The sequence below is a fragment of the Notolepis coatsorum genome (genome assembly GCF_963971535.1).
Source record: "Notolepis coatsorum genome assembly, chromosome: 9".
Classification (NCBI taxonomy): domain Eukaryota; kingdom Metazoa; phylum Chordata; class Actinopteri; order Aulopiformes; family Paralepididae; genus Notolepis; species Notolepis coatsorum.
Window position 1 is genome coordinate 36,951,830 of NC_140173.1, and position 20,900 is coordinate 36,972,729.

The 20,900-nt window shown below is 45.9% G+C and overlaps 1 protein-coding gene across 1 annotated transcript in view; it reads right to left on the reverse strand.

Moving 5' to 3' along the window:
• The window catches only part of wdr11 (WD repeat domain 11), a 191,267-nt gene that overhangs the window by 81,580 nt on the left and 88,787 nt on the right, over nt 1-20,900 (reverse strand). The window contains exons 14-16 of the mRNA XM_084321104.1: nt 16,914-17,022; nt 2,590-2,711; nt 515-662 (exon numbers count right to left, since the gene is read on the reverse strand). Coding sequence (XP_084177230.1) covers nt 515-662; nt 2,590-2,711; nt 16,914-17,022 — 379 coding nt within the window. The remainder of the gene's footprint in view (nt 1-514; nt 663-2,589; nt 2,712-16,913; nt 17,023-20,900) is intronic.

Sequence of the window (20,900 nt, forward strand, 5' to 3'; positions counted from 1 at the left end):
AGGAACATGAGAGAAAATGAGGTAGAGGAGACGGTAGAGATAGAGGAGAAGATAGAGGATGATGTAGAGATAGATGAGGAGGTAGAGCGAGAGGAGGAGGAGGAAGTATAGAGCTATGAGGAGGTAGAGAGGTGGAGGAGGAGGTAGAGAGCTATGAGGAGGTAGAGAGGAGGAAGTAGATATAGAGGAGATAGAGAGAGAAGGAGGTATAGATAGGATGGGGTAGATATAGAGGAGGAGGAGATAGAGAGAAGAGGAGATAGAGAGAAGAGGAGGTTTAGATAGAGGAGGAGGTAGAGATAGAGGAGAAGATAGAGATATGAGGAGAAGGTAGAGAGAGGAGGAGAAGGTATAGAGAGAGGAAGAGAAGGTAGATATAGGGGAGGAGAAGGTAGAGAGATGAGAAGGTAGAGAGAGGAGGAGAAGGTAGAGAGAGGAGAGAGGAGGAGAAGGTAGAGAGAGGAGTAGAAGGTAGAGAGAGAGGAGGAGAAGGTAGAGAGAGGGGAGGACTTACATCAGGGGGGATGCGAGCTCCATCTTTAACAGTGTTTCCCTCCACGGTGATGTGGTAAACCTGTCCGTCTGTATCAGTGAAGACAAAATGTTCTCTGGCCGAGATGGCCTGGCTGGTCTCTGACTTGCTCTCTGCATCCTGGAGGAGACTGTAGGGTTAGAGTTAGTGTTAGATCAGATGGCCTGGCTGATCGCTGACTGTAGGGGGATCCTTTTAAAATCAACACCTCATATGTTATTGGATGGAGGGGTTTTCTTTTAGAAACACAGTAGTCTGACTAACAGGATATAGACTGGGGGTTTATACCATGTTGGTTATCTGTCTGTCTGTCTGTCTGTCTGTCTGTCTGTCTGTCTGTCTGTCTGTCTGTCTGTCTGTCTGTCTGTCTGTCTGTCTGTCTGTCTGTCTGTCATTAATGTTTTCATTAATCTATCTGATCCTGACGGAGCACTATCAATCAATCAATCAGATTTATTTATATAGCACATTTAACATGACACATGTCAACCAAAGTGCTGTACAGAGGGTAGATACATAGATATATCTAGAGAACATATAGACAACAATCACAACTCCGTTTTACGGGAGAGCCCAGAGGCAAGCACACAGGAAAACAGGGCATGAGTCAGTGAACATCGGGAAACACTAGTAGGTAGAAGTGGGTTTTGAGTCTAGATCTGAAGGCATCTATCGAGGGGGAAAGCCTAATGGAGGTGGGGATGCTGTTCCACAGTCCAGGGGCTGCGACAGCAAAGGCACGGCCCCCCTGAGCTTAAGGTTAGACCTCCGGACTGTCAGGAGCCTCTGATCGGCTGACCTGAGGGACCTGGTGTTGGAATAGGGGGATAGGAGGTCTGAGATGTAGGAGGGGGGCTGACCATTAACACATTGAGTGCCACGGACGCGTTTTGTCGTTAGTTCATGCCGACCTTTGAGTGCCCCCTACGCTACAGTATATAGTGTTTGTTTGTCGTTTTTTATTATTATTGGCGATTTGAATTCATATTTCATCAATCGAGCCTCACGCTAGTGTTGCAGACTCTCTCTGAGCTCAATTGGGAATATACCGCCCCCTATCGTCTCTCCATGTGTAACTGCACCCCATTACTTTACACTGACAAAGGGGGTTTGGCCAGTTTCCTCATTTTACTTTTCCCTCAAGCCAACTGAAGAATCCATTGTGCTCGCCGGCCCGGAAAACGCGCGGATTATGTATTTACAGTACCCAACACTGTAATCAATAAGCGTGATCGATATTTGGAATGGCGATCAGGAATTGGAATAATCTTTTTGGATAACATCTGATCTCAGGTAAGGAATTTATTTGACCAGTCTTATGATAATCAGAGCTATTTTCACAGAGATATAAGTGTTTGCCCTATGCGTGTGTGTGTCTGTGTGTGCGCGATCAGGAAATGAGAGAATCGATATTTCAGCCCGCCTCTATAGCGTGCATAAGTACACATATACTATCGATAATCTAGCGTTTATTTGAAAACGATTCATAAATAGGCAGAAAAATGACAACGTGTTTGTGTATTCCAGAATATTCCAGTAAATGCCTTTTATCACGGAATCTATATATTTTCCTTGAAAACGAGGGCTTTTCAAAATGCTATAAAACGGAAATGAACCGATTAAAAAACAATCCGTTTCGACAATGTTGACTGCAAACAAGTCATTGATAAGCGACAGGCAGATTAGACACCATAATTTTAAGACAGTGATTATGCGTTCACAACGCTATCATTGAAGTGGGTGGTGGCATTTAACCATGCTTTACCATGTTAATGGAAAGTGTTAAGGGCTTTAAAAACAAATAGGAGAACCTTAAAATGGATTCTGTAGCATACTGGAAGACAATGAAGGGAGGCAAGGACAGGGGTGATGTGGTCTCTCTTACGGGTTCCGGTCAACAGTCTGGCAGCAGCGTTTTGTACCAGCTTTAGTCGGGACAGGGAAGACTGGTTGCCTATATATAGAGGGAGTTGCAGTAGTCTAATCTAGATGATAGATAAGACTATGGTGATAAGAGGACCACACACACACACACACGCACACACAGGCTATGGTACCTGATAACATTGGACTCCACAGTGCTCTGCTCAGTGTCGGAGACGGTCTGTCTGGCCATGGCCTCTCTGGCTGCCATCTGCTTCTTCTTCAGACTCTTCAGGTTGTGGGAAGGAGACCATTCCTAGAGAGAGTCAGACACAATATATATACTATAGTTGAGCTTATAGGACTAGATAGTACAATCCCTTGGTATTGAATGGGGTAAAGGGTAAAGGCTTCACTGGGGTCTTCAGGTGGGCACCCTCCTTCATTGGTGTTTCGTTGACAGGCCCACGACACCGCCGAAGGGCTCAACGGCAACACCTGGCGTCCCAGGTGTGCCCCCATCTGCTTTTACCCCTCGGTGGTCATTTTGCAGCCCAGTTGGGGTCCTTTCTCTTGATCCGGAGCCAGCTGGCGCTTCGTTCAGCAGCCTCTGACAGTGATTTGACAGCTTGTCGGAACGCCTGTCCTCGCACTCCCATCCATCATATATATAATCACTATATATATATATATATATATATATATATATATATATATATATATATATATATATATATATATATATATATATATATATATATATATATTAGGGGTGTAACGGTACACAGAAGCGACGATTCGGTACGTACCTTGGTTTCGGGGTCATGGTTCGGTACGAGTTCGGTACAACAGGAAAAAAATATCATTGAGCCTCGCACACACGCACTTTGAAATGGGTATCTGTAGAACATGACATATTAGCATGACATCTGATTTATTAATGCCAATACTATAGATTCGGAACAAACACAATTGGCACAAGTGTAAATCATGGATTAGTCACTCAGTTTTAACATCCGCCGATTTAGCTCAACTCGTTCGTCAGCTGGCTGTGGAGCCTATGGTCACAAGTTCAAATCACACTTTTTAGTTTTTTTTTACATTTAATTAATTTATCCACTCTGGTTGGATGGTGTCACTGGTGTGTATGTATATATTGTGCTGTATAATGACAATACAATTGAATCAAATCTCATTTTAAAATCGCTACCTGTTGAGGTAGCCGAAGCTGTCTGACGCGCCACTGTCATGTCCATAGGCAGCGTAGCGATTTCAAAATGAGATTCGATTAAAATGTATTGTCATTATACAGCACAATACATACGCATACATACACACCATCCAACCAGAGTGGATAAATTAATTAAACGTAAAAAAAAAAAAAATTTGAACTAAGAGTGATTTGAACTTGTGCCCATAGGCTCCACAGCCAGCTGACGAACGAGTTGAGCTAAGTCGGCGGATGTTAAAACTGAGTGACTAATCCATGATTTACACTTGTGCCAATTGCGTTTGTCCCGAATCTTTAGTATTGGCATTAATAAATCAGATGTCATGCTAATATGTCATGTTCTACAGTAGGGCGTACTACTGTGCGTGTGTGGGAGGCTCGCTCTCCCCCTCTCCGCTCGCTCTCGCATTATTATTATTTCTATGCTACGCTCATAACTAGCGTAGGCAGGGGTGGTCAGTGGCGAATCAGAGCAACGCGGAAGGACAACTAGCTTGTGGAAAGTATAGACGCGTCCGGGAAAAGTATGTAGTGCGTTCGTATTTTATTTCAGCTGTGAGGGAAAGTCTGCAGGAGAAAGTTGGTGTGTGTGTGCGTGCGTTAGGGCTGAGCCCAAACGTTCGAACCTTCGTTCGTAACGTTGGCATTCGAATTCTAAATCAACATTCAAAATGTTTTCTTCACAGTTGCAGATACAGATTAGTAGGGCTGCAACTACCGATTATTTTGGTAGTCGACTAATCTGTCGATTATTTTTCGATTAGTCGACTAATCTAACGATTATTTTTGTCACACCCTCCATCTCTGTTTCCTGTGGGCGCGGCTCATTTTCCGGGCTCCAGTGCATGTTTTACCTCACATGCTCAAGTCTGCACACCTGTGAATGTCACCCTGTTGTCCAGTCCCTCTGCCTTAACAGTTAACTTAACATAACAGGGCTGTCCCCGACTAAGGATTTGGATGGTTGGATGGCTATGATTGGCCAAAATTTGCTGTTAGTCGACTATTGGTTGACAAAATATATATATATATATATATATATATATATATATATATATATATATATATATATATATATATATATATATAAAAATAAAATAAAATTGTATCATTCCATTTGGGCTGTGGGGGGTGCTTAATGTCTGAAGGTGTCGACTGAAGGCTTCTTGTCCTCTGCAAAAGCATGCAATTGGTCCACTGATGGATACATCTTGATATTTGTCTAGTCTAGTGTGTTCATTAGATGGGTGAAATCCTCTTTCAGTGCCTCTGTGCCTGTTTTCGTAGGCAGTTAGCCTCTGGTATGCGTGCCATTAGCGTTAGCCACGCTTCTAGGCCTCTTTTCTTTTGGAAAGAAATTACAAATTATTATTATTTTTTTTATATTCGACTAAGAGGTTGGCTAGTCGACTACCCATAGCAAATAAAAATAATGACTCATGAAACATTTGAATTTGGATCTTAAGCAACTTGCTTAAATCAAAATGTATTTGAATAACATAAATACAATACAACAATCAATCATAACAAAATAAATAAATTAAATAATACAAATTAAAGTGCAAGTGTTTAAATGTAAACAAAGAAAGAAAATAAGTAGCAGCATCTGCCCCCAGCACCGCGGCTGATGGGGCTGTAACTTGGTCCAGGAGGGTGACGTGGAACAGCTGTAGGGGGAGAGGAGAGGAGGATGAGTCGGATCAGACAGACTTCTAGGTCTTTTGTTTGCTGTATGAGGAGTGTGTGTATGTGTGAAAGTTTATTTTAGATGATGTACTACATAATGCCATTAACGTTAAACCATGGGAAAGCTAGTTGGAACTTGGCTGGCTAGGCTACAAACAGCTCACGTTAGCACAGAGTGTCGTGTTTTTGCAGACTGACTAGCTAAGTAAGATTGTGACACACACTGCCACATTGAGTATATGTGTATATAAAAGCAGCAACGCTGTAAGCTTGGCGCTCTTGTTTAGCTAACGTTACGTTATATACAACATTACCGCAGCCTCGGTATAACTGATTTAGCGTGCAGCAACGCTGTAGCTTGGCGCTGTTTAACGTTACATACAAACATAGCGCAGCCTCTATAAGCCCCAGCAATAGAGTTCGCTTAGCAAGCATTATCCATATCCATGAGACGTTCTGTTTTCCAACATGTAAGCTAACGTAAAAAATACAATACTATGGCTAACTATCTAAAACGTACCCATGTTCCGAAGCTCCGGGGTGCATTCTTTCTTCTTCTTACCCGCGCCGTTACTACAGAATGCAGTCAGACAATGGAAACGATAGTGCCCCCAGCACTTCCTGTAGTGCATTGCAGTTACAAATGAACATTTGCGTCTCTGATTTTTTTATACGACGCATCGACGCAAAAAATCCCCGTCAACGAATTTTTATGATCGACGTCGTCGATTATGTCGACTAATCGTTGCAGCCCTACAGATTAGGCTACACTAACATTATAGTATTAAAATAAACTGATGAGTTATATTTAGTGCTGTCAGGCGATAAAAAAAATGTATCTAATTAATTACAGGATTTGTAATAAATTAATCTAATTAATCGCATTTTAATCGCATAACCATTTTAGGCCTGATATTTTATATTCTATAATCATATTTCAAATTGCATTTGAATTCAGTACTGTATCTACAAAACCTTCTGTTTAATCATCTTCCCTTTATTCATTTGCTTAGATTTTTCAGGTCTGGTAAATTTTAGCATGGTGTTTGTTACGAAGGATCAGATTAAACCGAATATATATATTTATTAATTGATATATATTGCATAATATTTGTATATCGTTTGATATCCCTTGTGTATTCCTTGTACATATACACGGAATATCCCTTTAACCTAGTACAGACCATAATATTTCGTTCTCCTATTGGACAGCGGTCCCCTAGGCGCCACTGCCATACCCCCAAGGTCTGGTTCAAAGTCACCGACAAGGACTTGCCTGGGCATGAACGGCTCTGCGCAAGGATACGAGACAGGAATAGGGCTGGTACTAGTTTGTTCACCTAACGTATACATACGGCGCAGGTGAATACAGAAGCACTTAGTCTAAAAGTTACCCAATAAGTTGAAGCCTCACCCACGATACAACGTGCGGTGAAGTATGGCCTGTTTGGCCCCAAATAGAGCATTGAGACCGCGTGCAAATTAATAACTGAAGTATCAGAGTTTAACGCTGTACCGTCGAGTTCGACCTATTCTATTAATTCAGTAATAGTCTATTTATGTATAGTGTATCGTGCGGCTACCGTTCTACAGTGACCAGCATCACCAACGTTTCCTCGTACCAGCTAGTGTGCTTATCCAGGCTGGGCTGCTTACCCTGGCGCTTTCACCCGAGGAGCCCTAGACGAGGACCGTGTGGACATGTACACTGGATAATCTACCCGACGACTACATAGCCCTTTTCGGCTGGATTATATTTGCTTTGGTCCTGTAATTGATGGAGCGGAGAATCGCCTACACCCACAATTGTGTGGGATTTACCCTGTGAGGAGCAACGTCGAGCCCGCCTCTCAGAAGCCTGAGGCTGGCTAGCTTTCTTCCATGCGGAGCTGCATGCTACGGAGAACAGCTGTTATTCGTCTGCGGATCAAGAGATTATTGCACCGTCACCTGTACTTGGAGTCTCTCTATTCATCGTTGACCCAGACTCTACTACCGACAAATCCTCTCCCCTTGCTGGTCTACAACCGGAGGGACCCTACCAGAATCTCCCGCTGCCTTACTAGTGTACCATAGATATAATTCCTAATATTCAGGTTGTATTCATTATCTCCTGCGTAATATGAGAATGGACATACGTTATTGATTTGCTTACGCACATTCTTTGCCTTATAAGCGCACCCTAAGTAAAGTATTGTTATATATACTATTATTGCTGCTAATAAATATTCTTAAACCCAGTTTTGTGTGGAACCGTGTCATTGTGGGAAGTGTTCATCTAAGATACCTGTGTACTGTATGGCCAGTAGTAATGTACATAAGACAGTAGTGGTTTAATGATACCATACTTATATAATACAGTCAGGGAATTGTACCCCTCAGTTAGAATTGGTCCTTCGAGCCGGAGGGTAACTAGCGTAATATTAATATAGTAGTATTAATATTGACATGGCCAATGATGAACACTCCACAAAACGGTTCTCCTAAAATAGATCGCCCGCAGCGTAGACGGCAGACACCTCCGTACTTAGAGGATTACGTTGCCAGTATACTACCTAGCTTTCTACAGACGTTAAACGCGGAAAAAGTAGATAGTAAAATTATGTCCAACCCTACCGACCAGGCTACCCCGCCAGTAGAGACCCTAGTGGGTTCTAACGTAACTGACCAAGCTCACGGTGGGGACCAGGAGGGACCTGACATGACTTTACCCCCCGCCAAGACCGAAGAAGTAGTCCCCGGAGAGCTCCAGGATAAAGAAAGCCCTCCAGGGATGGAACCCGACCCACCACAAGAAGAGACGCGCACCCCGGAGATGGATCTCCTCGGTACGCGACAGGAGAACGGATCTCCAACGAGTACTACCAGGAGCCGATCACCTCAACCAGCGTCCTCCCCCAGCGAGGCGGAAAAGATGCTGGCGCAGGCCTTCGTCGCCAGCCTGGCAGCCTCAACCGAGCGCGATCGACTCCAAGCACAGACGCTTAGAGAGCGCGAACATTCTTCCATGGAACAAGAACGCTTCCACGCGAAACTCCAAGCGCAAGCCCTTAGTGAACGCGAACATTCCGCGACCGAACGAGAGCGCTTTCAGGCGCAGCAACGGAGTGACAAAGACCGCATACGCCTAGAGACTAGACGCCTCCAGACGGAAGAGAATATGGAAAGAGACCGCGCCGAAGCCCAGCGTGCCGCCGCCGGTGCCCAACGCGAAGCAGAGCGCGACCTCGCTCTCACCAAGCGCGAAGCCGAGCGCGACCGATTACAGGCGCGGATGATGGAGCAGCTGATTGCCAGGGTAACCCCCCCTCCCTCCGCCCGGGGCTCCAGGGCCTCGTCAAGACAAGGGTCAAGGGCACCCTCCCCTACCCGATCAAGCGACCCTGAGCCCGGCGACCAGAGAGAGCCTATACCCCTCTCCGAACCCCTTCCCCGACCGGTCCAAGCGAGACCCAGCAACAGGGAAGAACCGGCCTATACCGCGGAGAGGCTAAATAGACGACTACAGGATCTAGATGACCTGCCAGAGGAAGAAGAAGAGGGAGAGGAGGAGAGCCAAGCCCAACAGCATCACCGTACTCCACAGGACCAGGAGGTCCAGTACAGCCCAGACTTTACCCCCGCGGCTCTGCGCTACAGACCCCCGACTCGATTCACGGGTGAGCTTGACGCACGACCAGCCCCGAGGAACAGCACCTGGGTAAGCGGGCCTTGGTACCCAGCAGGTACCAGCCCACCACGACACGTAAGAGGAGACTCGCCTAGGAGGCCTCTCCTCCAACGCTCACCGATGTGCCAGCCATCCATGGCATCGTACCTTGGCACACCGACGTTCCCGGACTTCACACACGAGAACAGAGCACAGTACACAGAGCTACGAATGTGCTTAGAGACAATGATGTCCGATGTAGCTGATGAACCGTACAAGTATGCTATCCTACTCAAGCACCTCAAGGTGCCCCGAGCGCACAATATAGCGCTGGCATATTCCACCTCTACTACCCCATACACCGCGGCTCTAGCAGCACTCGACCAACGATATGGACGCATATGGGACTACGTAATACAAGAGATAAGGAATATTGACCGTCTACCCCCAGCCACAGACAATCGTTCACTAGATGACCTGTCTATCAAGGTACAATCCCTGGTAGGGATGCTGGGGGCGCAAAAGGAAAAGGGTATGCACGAACTGTACGCAAACTCTAACGTTGAGAGGATTTTAGAGAAGCTTCCGCCTGCCCGACAAGAGCGCTTCAGGCGGCAAAGAGACCACCGTGATCCTAACGGTCCCGAGCCATCCCTCCTAGTCCTAGCCGACTTCCTGGCGAGAGAAGTCAACAGCCTACGGTTGGATACGTTCGTGCGGAGTACACCAAGCTCCAGAGAGGGACCTAGGAGAGCAAACGATGGCCGCGGACTGGTGACCGTCATGCACCAAGCTGAATCAGTACCGAGCAACAAGAACCACAGTACCCCCTCGATGAAAGAGAAGTGGAAGATTGTATGCCCGTACTGCGAAAAGGAACACTGGCTGTCACACTGTGACACGTTCAAGAAGATGACCGCCGATGAGGTGAGTCAATGGATAAAATCCAACCGACGCTGTTACCGATGTGCGCGCAGTCACATGGCAGCCGATTGCCGCTTAAAGAAGAGGTGTAGTCGGTGTGACGGAGCCCACTTGGACGTCCTACATGACAGTAACAGAAGAAAGCCTGCACCCTCAAGCAGCACAAAGGCAAGTGTTATGTACATTGACCCCGCCAGCAGCGGGGGCGCCCGGGTGCTCTTGAAGGTGGTCCGCGTAACATTGAGTTACGAAGACAAGGTCATGGACACCTACGCCGTCCTTGACGACGGGTCAGAGAAGACCCTTCTCCTCGCGTCCGCTGCGGCCCAGCTGGGGCTGCGGGGGAGTGAAGAAACGATGACGATTCGGACAATAAGAAGAGACCTAAAGACGATAAAGGGCGAGAATGTCTCCTTCACTATCGCAGCAAGCGGGCAGCCAGAGAGACGGTATAGGATCACTAACGCCTTCACCAGCCAAGACATAGGCCTGTCGCAGTACACCTACCCCATCGCCAAGCTGATGGATAAATATGTGCACCTGCGTCAACTACCTATACCGCTCATAGACGGTGCCACCCCGACCCTGCTGATAGGATCCGACCATGCACACCTCATCGTCCCGATGGACCGTGTCCACACTGGGCCCAGAGGCTGTCCTGCAGCAGTCGAGACCCGCCTAGGATGGACACTACAAGGCCCCCTCTCTAGGTCTCCTAACCGAACAGCAGCCACTAGCTGCCTCCACTCCAGAGTGACAGAAGAAGACACCACCCTCCTACAGCATGTCGAGAGGCTATGGACACTAGAGACAATGCCCTTTAAGAACGAAAAGAAACACATTCGTTCCAAGGAAGACATTTACGCTATAGCCCTCCTCGAGCAGGGGACAAAGAGAGTCAAAGTCAACGGAGTGATGAGATACGCAACTCCACTCCTGAGGCGAGAGGGTATGCCTACCTTCCACGCCCCAAAAGAAGCGACGGAGCGGTATCTATCGAACACAGAGCGGCGCCTAGCCAGAGACCCCGCTCAAGCTACTGTGTACCGCGCTGAGATTGACAAGCTAATCACAGCGGGACACATAAAGAAAATTGACATTAAAGAGGCCGATCAGACGACCGAATCATGGTACGTGCCGCACCACAAAGTCCACCACAACGGCAAGGATCGTATTGTGTTCAACTGCAGCTACCAGATCGGATCACAAAATCTGAATAAAGAGCTCTTGCCCGGCCCAACACTCGGCCCCTCTCTACTAGGCGTGTTACTACGTTTCCGCCAAGACAAGGTGGCCATCAGCGGCGACATCAAAGGGATGTTCCTGCAGGTGCGACTAGTGGAGGAGGACAAGCCCCTGCTGCGGTTCTTATGGAGAGAGAGGATCGGGGACGAGCAACCATCCATCTATCAATGGGAAGTCCTCCCCTTCGGAACCACATGCAGCCCATGCTGTGCTACGTTTGCACTGCAAAAACACATCGCAGAGGACCCAGCAGCTGATGAAGAGGTCCGACAAAGTGTAGGAAATAGTTTCTACGTGGACAACTGTCTGCAAAGCGTCTCGACGCCAGAAGAAGCCGAGGCCCTCCTACTCAAGCTCCGCGCCTCCCTGATCAAAGGCGGCTTTGATCTCCGGCAGTGGGCCAGCAGCAACCCTCAAGTATTGCGCAGCCTCTCCCCAGAGGACAAGGCAGCAAGCAGCGAGACCTGGATGGCGACCATCCCAGGAGAAGCCCAAGAAATGACATTAGGACTAGTCTGGCGCTTCAAAACAGACTCGCTCCATTATAAACACACACCCCTGACCAAGGAGCAGGGAAGGTCGACTGCACTACCGACCACAAGACGGAGTGTATACAGAACACTCGCCAGACAATATGACCCGTTGGGATGTATTCTACCTTACACCACCAGGGCAAAGATGATTGTAAGAGCGTTATGGGACAAGGACCAGGGCTGGGACGACCCCATACCCGAACACCTTGCCTCCACATGGAGAGAGTGGGAGACAGAACTCAGCTCACTCCCAGGTGTCAACATACGCCGCAGCTACTTCCCACCCACAGTGAGACCGGAGACGTGCCAGATGGACCTGCACGTCTTCAGCGACGCCTCCGAAGTAGCCTACGGTTCGGTGGCCTACTTGCGTGCCCGAGAGGAGGGAGGAGAAATACATACTGCCTTCATCCTGGCTCGCTCAAGAATAGCCCCCCGCAAGCAACAATCTATCCCGCGTCTAGAGCTCTGCGCAGCCCTAGCAGGAGCGCAACTCGCCACGTTAATCCAACGTGAACTCACCATTCCGGTGCAAAGAACAATCCTGTGGTCAGACTCCATGACCGTACTCACATGGATCCAGTCTGATTCGTGTAGATACAAGGTCTTCGTGGGAGTCAGAATCACAGAGATCCAAGATTTAACAGAAGCAGCAAGCTGGAGGTATGTGGACACAAAACACAACCCAGCTGACGTCATCACCCGGGGAATGTCCCTGGATGACCTCACCCGTCACAATCTATATAGTGACGGGCCCGAGTTCCTCAAGCTCCCGGAAGAAGAGTGGCCTACACCCACCCCACGGGAGGCGAGTGAAGAGGAGGCAGAGAATAAGAAATCTATGTTCTGTGGGTTGACACACACACTCGTCCCCACAGACCCCAACATAGACGACTGCCTCACCCTTGAGAGTGCGCAGCTAAAGACATTCCTGTGGCACCACCCAGAGGTTCAGCCCACTACTGACATTACTGCAGCTAACTACGAAGAAGCAGAACTCCTTCTGCTACAGCGAGCCCAGAGAGACTCGTTCCCCGACGAGCTAGACTGTCTACAGGGATCAAAGCCAGTCCCGTCAGACAGCAGATTGCTCCACTTAGCCCCTGAGAGCGACGCCCATAATCTCATCAGAGTGGGTGGTCGTCTGAGGAGAGCCCCAGACTTACCGAATGACGTCAAGTACCCGATAGTCTTAAACAGCCGACACAAGGTCACAGAGCTTATCATAAAGAAATACGACGAGGACGTGCACCACGCCGGGGCAGAGAGAGTCTTCGCGGAGATCAGACGTCGTTATTGGATACTGCAAGGGAGAGAAGCAGTACGACGCTTCCAGCGGACTTGTCTAGACTGTCGTAAATGGCGAGCACAGCCCAGTATACCCCGGATCGCTGACCTACCCCCCTGTCGCCTCCGACTCGGCGACAAGCCCTTTCACTCCACCGGTATGGACTGTTTCGGCCCGCTGTATGTAAAGAAAGGAAGAGGGACTGAGAAGCGGTGGGGTATTGTATTCAAATGCATGACCACCCGAGCGATACACATAGAACTCCTTCCAACCATGAGCACAGACTCATTCCTTATGGCCTTCCGAAGATTCACATCACGGAAAGGGAAACCGTCTATATTATTGTCTGATCACGGGACAAACTTCAAAGGCGGAGAAAGAGAGCTGAGGGAGAGCTTCCAAGCTATGGGCCCAGAACTTAAGACCCACCTCGCTCCATATCAGATTGATTTCCAGTTTAATCCCCCGAATGCACCTCACTTCGGTGGAACTTGGGAACGAGAAGTACGTTCAATAAAGACAGCCCTGTACGCCGTGCTTGGGGCCCAGACCGTGGCGGAAGAAGTCCTCACGACAGTCCTCACGGAGATCGAGGGAGTATTGAACTCAAAGCCCCTCGGTTACGTCTCAAGTGATGTAGCAGATGTCGACCCAGTCACCCCCAACACTCTCTTGATGGGGCGGCTGGACCCCGCGCTACCACAGACAGTGTACAGGCCTGAAGAAGCGAACGGCCGAAGAATGTGGAGGTACAGTCAAGTATTGGCTGACAAGTTTTGGAACAGTTTCCTACTCCACTATCTACCGTCTCTACAGACCCGCCAGAAATGGGTGAAAGAAAGAGACAATTTGACAGAAGGAACAGTCGTCATGATTATCGACCAGTCACTACCCCGAGCTATGTGGCCGGCCGGCCGCGTAAGTAAAGTGATCACTGGTGCCGACGGAAAGGTCAGAGCGGCAGAAGTGCTCATCCAAGGGCGGACATACACCCGGCCCGTGGCGAGGCTGATAGAGTTGCCAAGGCTCCCCGACACTCTTGATGACGACCATGACCCCCTGACTTTGTGAACTGCCTACCCTCACAACAGACATTGAGTAGTGGACAGTGCGGTTAATCTGTCTCTGCTTATCTAATTAGGTGGGACTAATTAGGAGGCGGCTGTTACGAAGGATCAGATTAAACTGAATATATATATTTATTAATTGATATATATTGCATAATATTTGTATATCGTTTGATATCCCTTGTGTATTCCTTGTACATATACACGGAATATCCCTTTAACCTAGTACAGACCATAATATTTCGTTCTCCTATTGGACAGCGGTCCCCTAGGCGCCACTGCCATACCCCCAAGGTCTGGTTCAAAGTCACCGACAAGGACTTGCCTGGGCATGAACGGCTCTGCGCAAGGATACGAGACAGGAATAGGGCTGGTACTAGTTTGTTCACCTAACGTATAAATACGGCGCAGGTGAATACAGAAGCACTTAGTCTAAAAGTTACCCAATAAGTTGAAGCCTCACCCACGATACAACGTGCGGTGAAGTATGGCCTGTTTGGCCCCAAATAGAGCATTGAGACCGCGTGCGAATTAATAACTGAAGTATCAGAGTTTAACGCTGTACCGTCGAGTTCGACCTATTCTATTAATTCAGTAATAGTCTATTTATGTATAGTGTATCGTGCGGCTACCGTTCTACAGTGACCAGCATCACCAACGTTTCCTCGTACCAGCTAGTGTGCTTATCCAGGCTGGGCTGCTTACCCTGGCGCTTTCACCCGAGGAGCCCTAGACGAGGACCGTGTGGACATGTACACTGGATAATCTACCCGACGACTACATAGCCCTTTTCGGCTGGATTATATTTGCTTTGGTCCTGTAATTGATGGAGCGGAGAATCGCCTACACCCACAATTGTGTGGGATTTACCCTGTGAGGAGCAACGTCGAGCCCGCCTCTCAGAAGCCTGAGGCTGGCTAGCTTTCTTCCATGCGGAGCTGCATGCTACGGAGAACAGCTGTTATTCGTCTGCGGATCAAGAGATTATTGCACCGTCTCCTGTACTTGGAGTCTCTCTATTCATCGTTGACCCAGACTCTACTACCGACAAATCCTCTCCCCTTGCTGGCCTACAACCGGAGGGACCCTACCAGTATCTCCCGCTGCCTTACTAGTGTACCATAGATATAATTCCTAATATTCAGGTTGTATTCATTATCTCCTGCGTAATATGAGAATAGACATACGTTATTGATTTGCTTACGCACATTCTTTGCCTTATAAGCGCACCCTAAGTAAAGTATTGTTATATATACTATTATTGCTGCTAATAAATATTCTTAAACCCAGTTTTGTGTGGAACCGTGTCATTGTGGGAAGTGTTCATCTAAGATACCTGTGTACTGTATGGCCAGTAGTAATGTACATAAGACAGTAGTGGTTTAATGATACCATACTTACATAATACAGTCAGGGAATTGTACCCCTCAGTTACAGTGTTATTCACAGCCAAAAATAATTCTCATTTGGTTCATTACAATTTACTCAAGCCTAGTAACAGACACAGTATTTCTGACACTGGGAATACATTCCCCGAGATCCATAGATTCAGATACCAAGAACATGCAAATGGGCCATTTAAAAAAAAAGTCTGTAAAAAATAATAATAATTTGTAATACATTTTGAGTTAATTTTCATAACGCGATAATTTGCTGTGTAATTAATTAATCTAATTAACGCGATAAACTGACAGCCCTAGTTATATTCATTCGAAAGTTGATTTAGTTGGGATGGGGCTTCTCCCCTGGGCTGGGTCTGGAAAGTTGATTTAATAAAAGAAAAAATACTAATTTAATCAGATTAATCACTTTATTCAAATTGAGGATTTAGTTTGAGTATATAAAATTTAAATAAAAAAAAATGAAAAATGTTAATATATACTGTATATATATATATAATTTTTTTTTAAATTAAAAACGAAGGTTCGAACGTCCGTTTGCAAAACCCTGACGAAGTTCGAATCCCAAAAACAGGCTTCGGGGACAGCCTTAGCGTGTGTGCGTGTGTGTGTGTGTGTGTGTGTGTGTGCGTGTGTGTGTGTGTGTGTGTGTGTGTAGAGTCCAGCCCAGTGCAGAGTGCACAGTTGTTCATTTGTTCTGTCCGCTTGTCATCATGCCTTTACAAGCTTAAACGTTTTATTCATCATCTACATGTGGCAATACAAGCTTGATATTCAACGTTAAAGATCAAAGTAAGCCAGTGTAAAGTAAAGTAAAGATATTGAGCATACATTTGTAAAATGTGCAACCCTAGTTTCACCCAGTGTCGCATGAGACGTATTCTGGTCTGGATGTACCGAGCCGTGGCGTCAGTACCGTAAAGTCGCGGGACGAATACATGTACCGTTACACCCCTACTGTATATGGTTGTGTCTTTGTACCAGAGGAATGACTGTAGGGACATTCTTGTGTGTATATATGGTTGTGTCTTTTTAAGAAGAGAAGAAGTCTTTATTTGTCATGCAGATTTAACACACGCACACATATGCGATGGGCGACCCACAGGAACACACAGACTTGATGAAATGTTCTCTGCACCTCCCATCCCGCCATCCTTCCCCCCAAGGGCAGCCGGGAGCAGACAAGGGCTGCAGTGTGCGCCGCGCCCGCGGGGACCAATCCAAGTGCTCCTGCCCGTCTTCGTCAGGGACGCGACAGCGTCAGCGACCTGTTGTGCATGTTTTTCCATTGTGTTTATCTTATCGGGGGGAAACCCTTGCGAGCACGGGGAGAACATGCAAACTCCAAACAGAAAGGCCTGGGAGATACCCCACCTGGGTAACTGGCAACACGGCAACCTGGTCCCCAAGCGGGAATCGAACACAGGACCTTCTAGCTGTGAGGCTGTTAACCGTAGGGACATTCTTGTATGTATATATGGTTGTGTCTTTGTACCAGAGCGGTGACCGTAGGGAAGTTCTTGGCCATCTCTCTCAGCAAGGTGCCTGTCCTGATGTCCCACAATTCCAAGGGTTTGTCTTTGAACACAACGACCAGGTACTGCCTACACAGACACACAGACACAGACACAGACACAGACACACACACACACACGCAAATTTTAATCATAATCATATTGCTGGTAGTCCTGCCTAGAGTTCACAGAGGATGGATGAGATACATGGGGGGCAAAGCCATTATAACAGCACATTATAACAGCACATTATAACAGTAAATTACCTGTGCTTTGATGTCCCTGGTGAAATGCCTCTATTTCTATTTCCTCTATATTTCTAAGAGGGGAAATCTGGAGACAAGGCATATCCTACAGCAGTCTGGGTAGCAGGATATCTTTATTATAAAGTATGTTTCATTATGTATATCCTACAGCAGTCTGGGTAGCAGGATATATTTATTATAAAGTATGTTTCATTATGTATATCCTACAGCAGTCTGGGTAGCAGGATATCTTTATTATATAGTATGTTTCATTATGTATATCCTCCAGCAGTCTGGATATCTTTATTATATAGTATGTTTCATTATGTATATCCTCCAGCAGTCTGGATATCTTTATTATAAAGTATGTTTCATTATGTATATCCTCCAGCAGTCTGGATATCTTTATTATAAAGTATGTTTCATTATGTATATCCTACAGCAGTCTGGGTACCAGGATATCTTTATTATAAAGTATATTTCATTATGTATATCTTACAGCAGTCTGGATATCTTCATTATAAAGTATATTTCATTATGTATATCCTACAGCAGTCTAGATATCTTTATTATAAAGTATGTTTCATTATGTATATCCTACAGCAGTCTGGATATCTTTATTGAATGAATGAATGAATGAATGAATGAATGAATGAATGAAACGTTTATTTTTTAACATGTTATTCTCCATATTTCTCCAAACAACTCACGGTATCTTGTTCCGTCAAACCAAACAATCATAACAACAAATTAAAAAACATAAAAAAAATACATAAAAAAAAAAAAAAAAATGAATTATAAACAAAATGTCAAGAGCAATGTGTTTGGTTAGCAGACATGTCCAAAAAAGGAGTAGAGGGAAGCTAAGCTTATTGATCCATACCCCCTTACATTTATATTTGTTCTTCCATTAATTTTACTAGATATAACATAATTTAGTATATTACAATATAGAATATACTTTTACTTATATTAACACTTTAATCGCCGGAGACGCCGAAACTCGTCTTTCCCCGCCATGCTCATTCTGCCGAAGACGCCGTAACACGTCTTTGATATCAATATTTCAAAAATCTGTGATCGAAATCATGTTTCGATCATTCGATCATCATTCTCCCCCGGGGACCTGAGATATACTGCTGAGCTCCACTCAACTCTCTAACGGTTCAAGATCGCCATCTGGTGGCCGATCGGGGGATCGCCCGGGAAGAAACAGGATGTAGAAGCTGGTGCTCATTTCAATTTGGTCCGATCACTCGCTATAGGTCCCGGGACTCGAGCTCGACACAATACATAGCGATCCGTTGCCAATAACTCGATAAACAACATGATTTGGACGTATATACTATTATACAACCTGGAAATGGATCGGGTATTTCTCCATCCCATAATAGAAAAAAATTCTGTTCCACGCTCATCTGCCAACGGCGCGAGGAAGCTACGTGAGTTTCAGCGTTATTTTCTAATGTCCTCTATACTAACTGCTCTAATGATCATAGCACCCACACTAGATGAATGATATAACGTTGCCCACGGAATTATAAACGACCCCCCGCCCATCCGGTCAACATCAGATCATACGTAGTAACTTCTAGAACTACGTGCAGTTGAAATATTTTATCTGGCACCGATCGCTATCAAACTGTATTTGATCATCAATATAATGCATTTAGGGCTATAAATCAAGTTCTGGAGAAAGCTGCAGAAAACGATAAAAACATACTTATACTTTAGACCGTATTTTAGTATGAATATGTGAATGAAAAAGTATAACGTTGCTACACCCTGAACAATAGATAGAGGACATTGAATGGGCCATAATAATGTCAATTTAGCAATACAATTTAAAAAGTTATAGCCCTGCAAAGAAGGGGAACTTCTCCATAGACAAATAGAGCTGGCTAGGGATGGTAAATTATGAATTTAACCATGGCGATCAAAGTGTTAAAAGATTAAAAGAAAAAACTTGATTCACTTGACAGCAGTGAATATAGTACAGCACTACATACACAATATAACATAACTTTGTTTATCCTCAATACTCATTTCTGTATTTCTCTAATGTGTATTTTTTTAGCTGCTTTTTAAATTGTGCCACATGTTTACTCAGTTTGATGTATTCGGGTAAATTATTCCACAACTTCACTCCACACACCGATATGCACATGCTTTCCAGCGTGGTGTGTACCATTGGTTGTTTAAGATTCCCTCTCCCTCTTAACACTTTAATCGCCGAAGACGCTGTGCAGCGTCTTTCCCCGCCATGCTTATTCTGCAGAAGATGCTGGACAGCGTCTTTGATATCAATATTTCAAAAATCTGTGATCGAAATCATATTTCTCCCCCGGAGACATTATATGTACTGGTGAGCCCCTCTCAATTCTCCAACGGTTCAAGAGCGCCATCTGGTGGCCGATCGGCCGCTCGCCCAAACAGGAAGTGATGTGGATGAAGTGGTGCTCACCCATATTTCGTCCGGGCACTCGCTATCATTAGCAGGACTCCATCTTGACACAATGGATGTCGATCGGTTGCAAATAACTCAATAAACAACATGATTTGGACGTATATACTATTATACAACCTGGAAATGGATCGGATATTTCGACATCCCATAATAGAAACATTTCTGTTCCACGCTCATCTCCCAACGGCGCGAGGAAGCTACGGTGAGTTTCAGCGTTATTTTTTAATGTCTTCGATACTAACTGCTCTAATGATCATATCACCCCAGGGCTGTATAGTGCGACATATATATCGCACGTGCTACAGCAACAGCGGTCTGTGCGATGAATGGATTTACTTCAGTAGCACTGGTGCGATAAGGATTCGGTTCATATAGATACTCTTATTTTGAAAATCCTGTAGCGGGTCTCATTTCTGCCCACGTGCAGCTCCAGCTATAATAACTAGGCTCCGACAGCTAGCAACGTTCAGGTGCATATGATACTCTTATTTTGAAAAAACTCTGTGACAACTCGACGAGTCATATCCGCCCTATCCGTGCTTCTGCAAGCAGAGCAGCGCGTTGGTTGGTTGGTGCGCACTGCTGCGTTAACACAGCAGTGCGCCTACACGTCCCGAAATAAGTCTGCAGTGTTTTTTTTTCTCTCGCAACGGGTCAAATGCATCTACATGCTTTGCACCGTCACCATTCCTTTATGCGCACATCGCCCGAAATTAACGTTTATGTACCATTACAATCACTACAACGTTAGCAAGCTAACAAGCTAATCCTGATCAGAGGCAGATGCGCAGAGCCAGCAGACACAGTGTGGACTGGGGAAAGGGAAATGGGGGGGCACTCTCTCCCCTTCCCCGTGTGTGTGCGTGCGTGTGTTTGGAAAGACGATGAAGTCACTAGTCAGGACTCAGGACAGGAGTATATTATAGTAAACTGAGGATTACTGAGGATGGACAGATAATGTTGATATTCAAATATAAAAAAGTTTCGAGAGGAGTGGAAGTTTGAAGACAGACTAGACTACAATATGATGCGGGGGTGGTGAGTTGAAACAGTGTGTGTGAATGAATGAATGAAAACTTTATTTAACAGATTGCAGAATGGGTACAGTACAGTACGGCTCAATACACACAATTGTTAAGGGGATGCAGACCAGAGAAAGACGTTTGTCTTGTTTACATCAGGGTCCCCCATTGTGTGTGTGTGTGTGTATGTGTCCCAACCGACCCCACTTCTATGTTTCAATAAATTATTTGCAT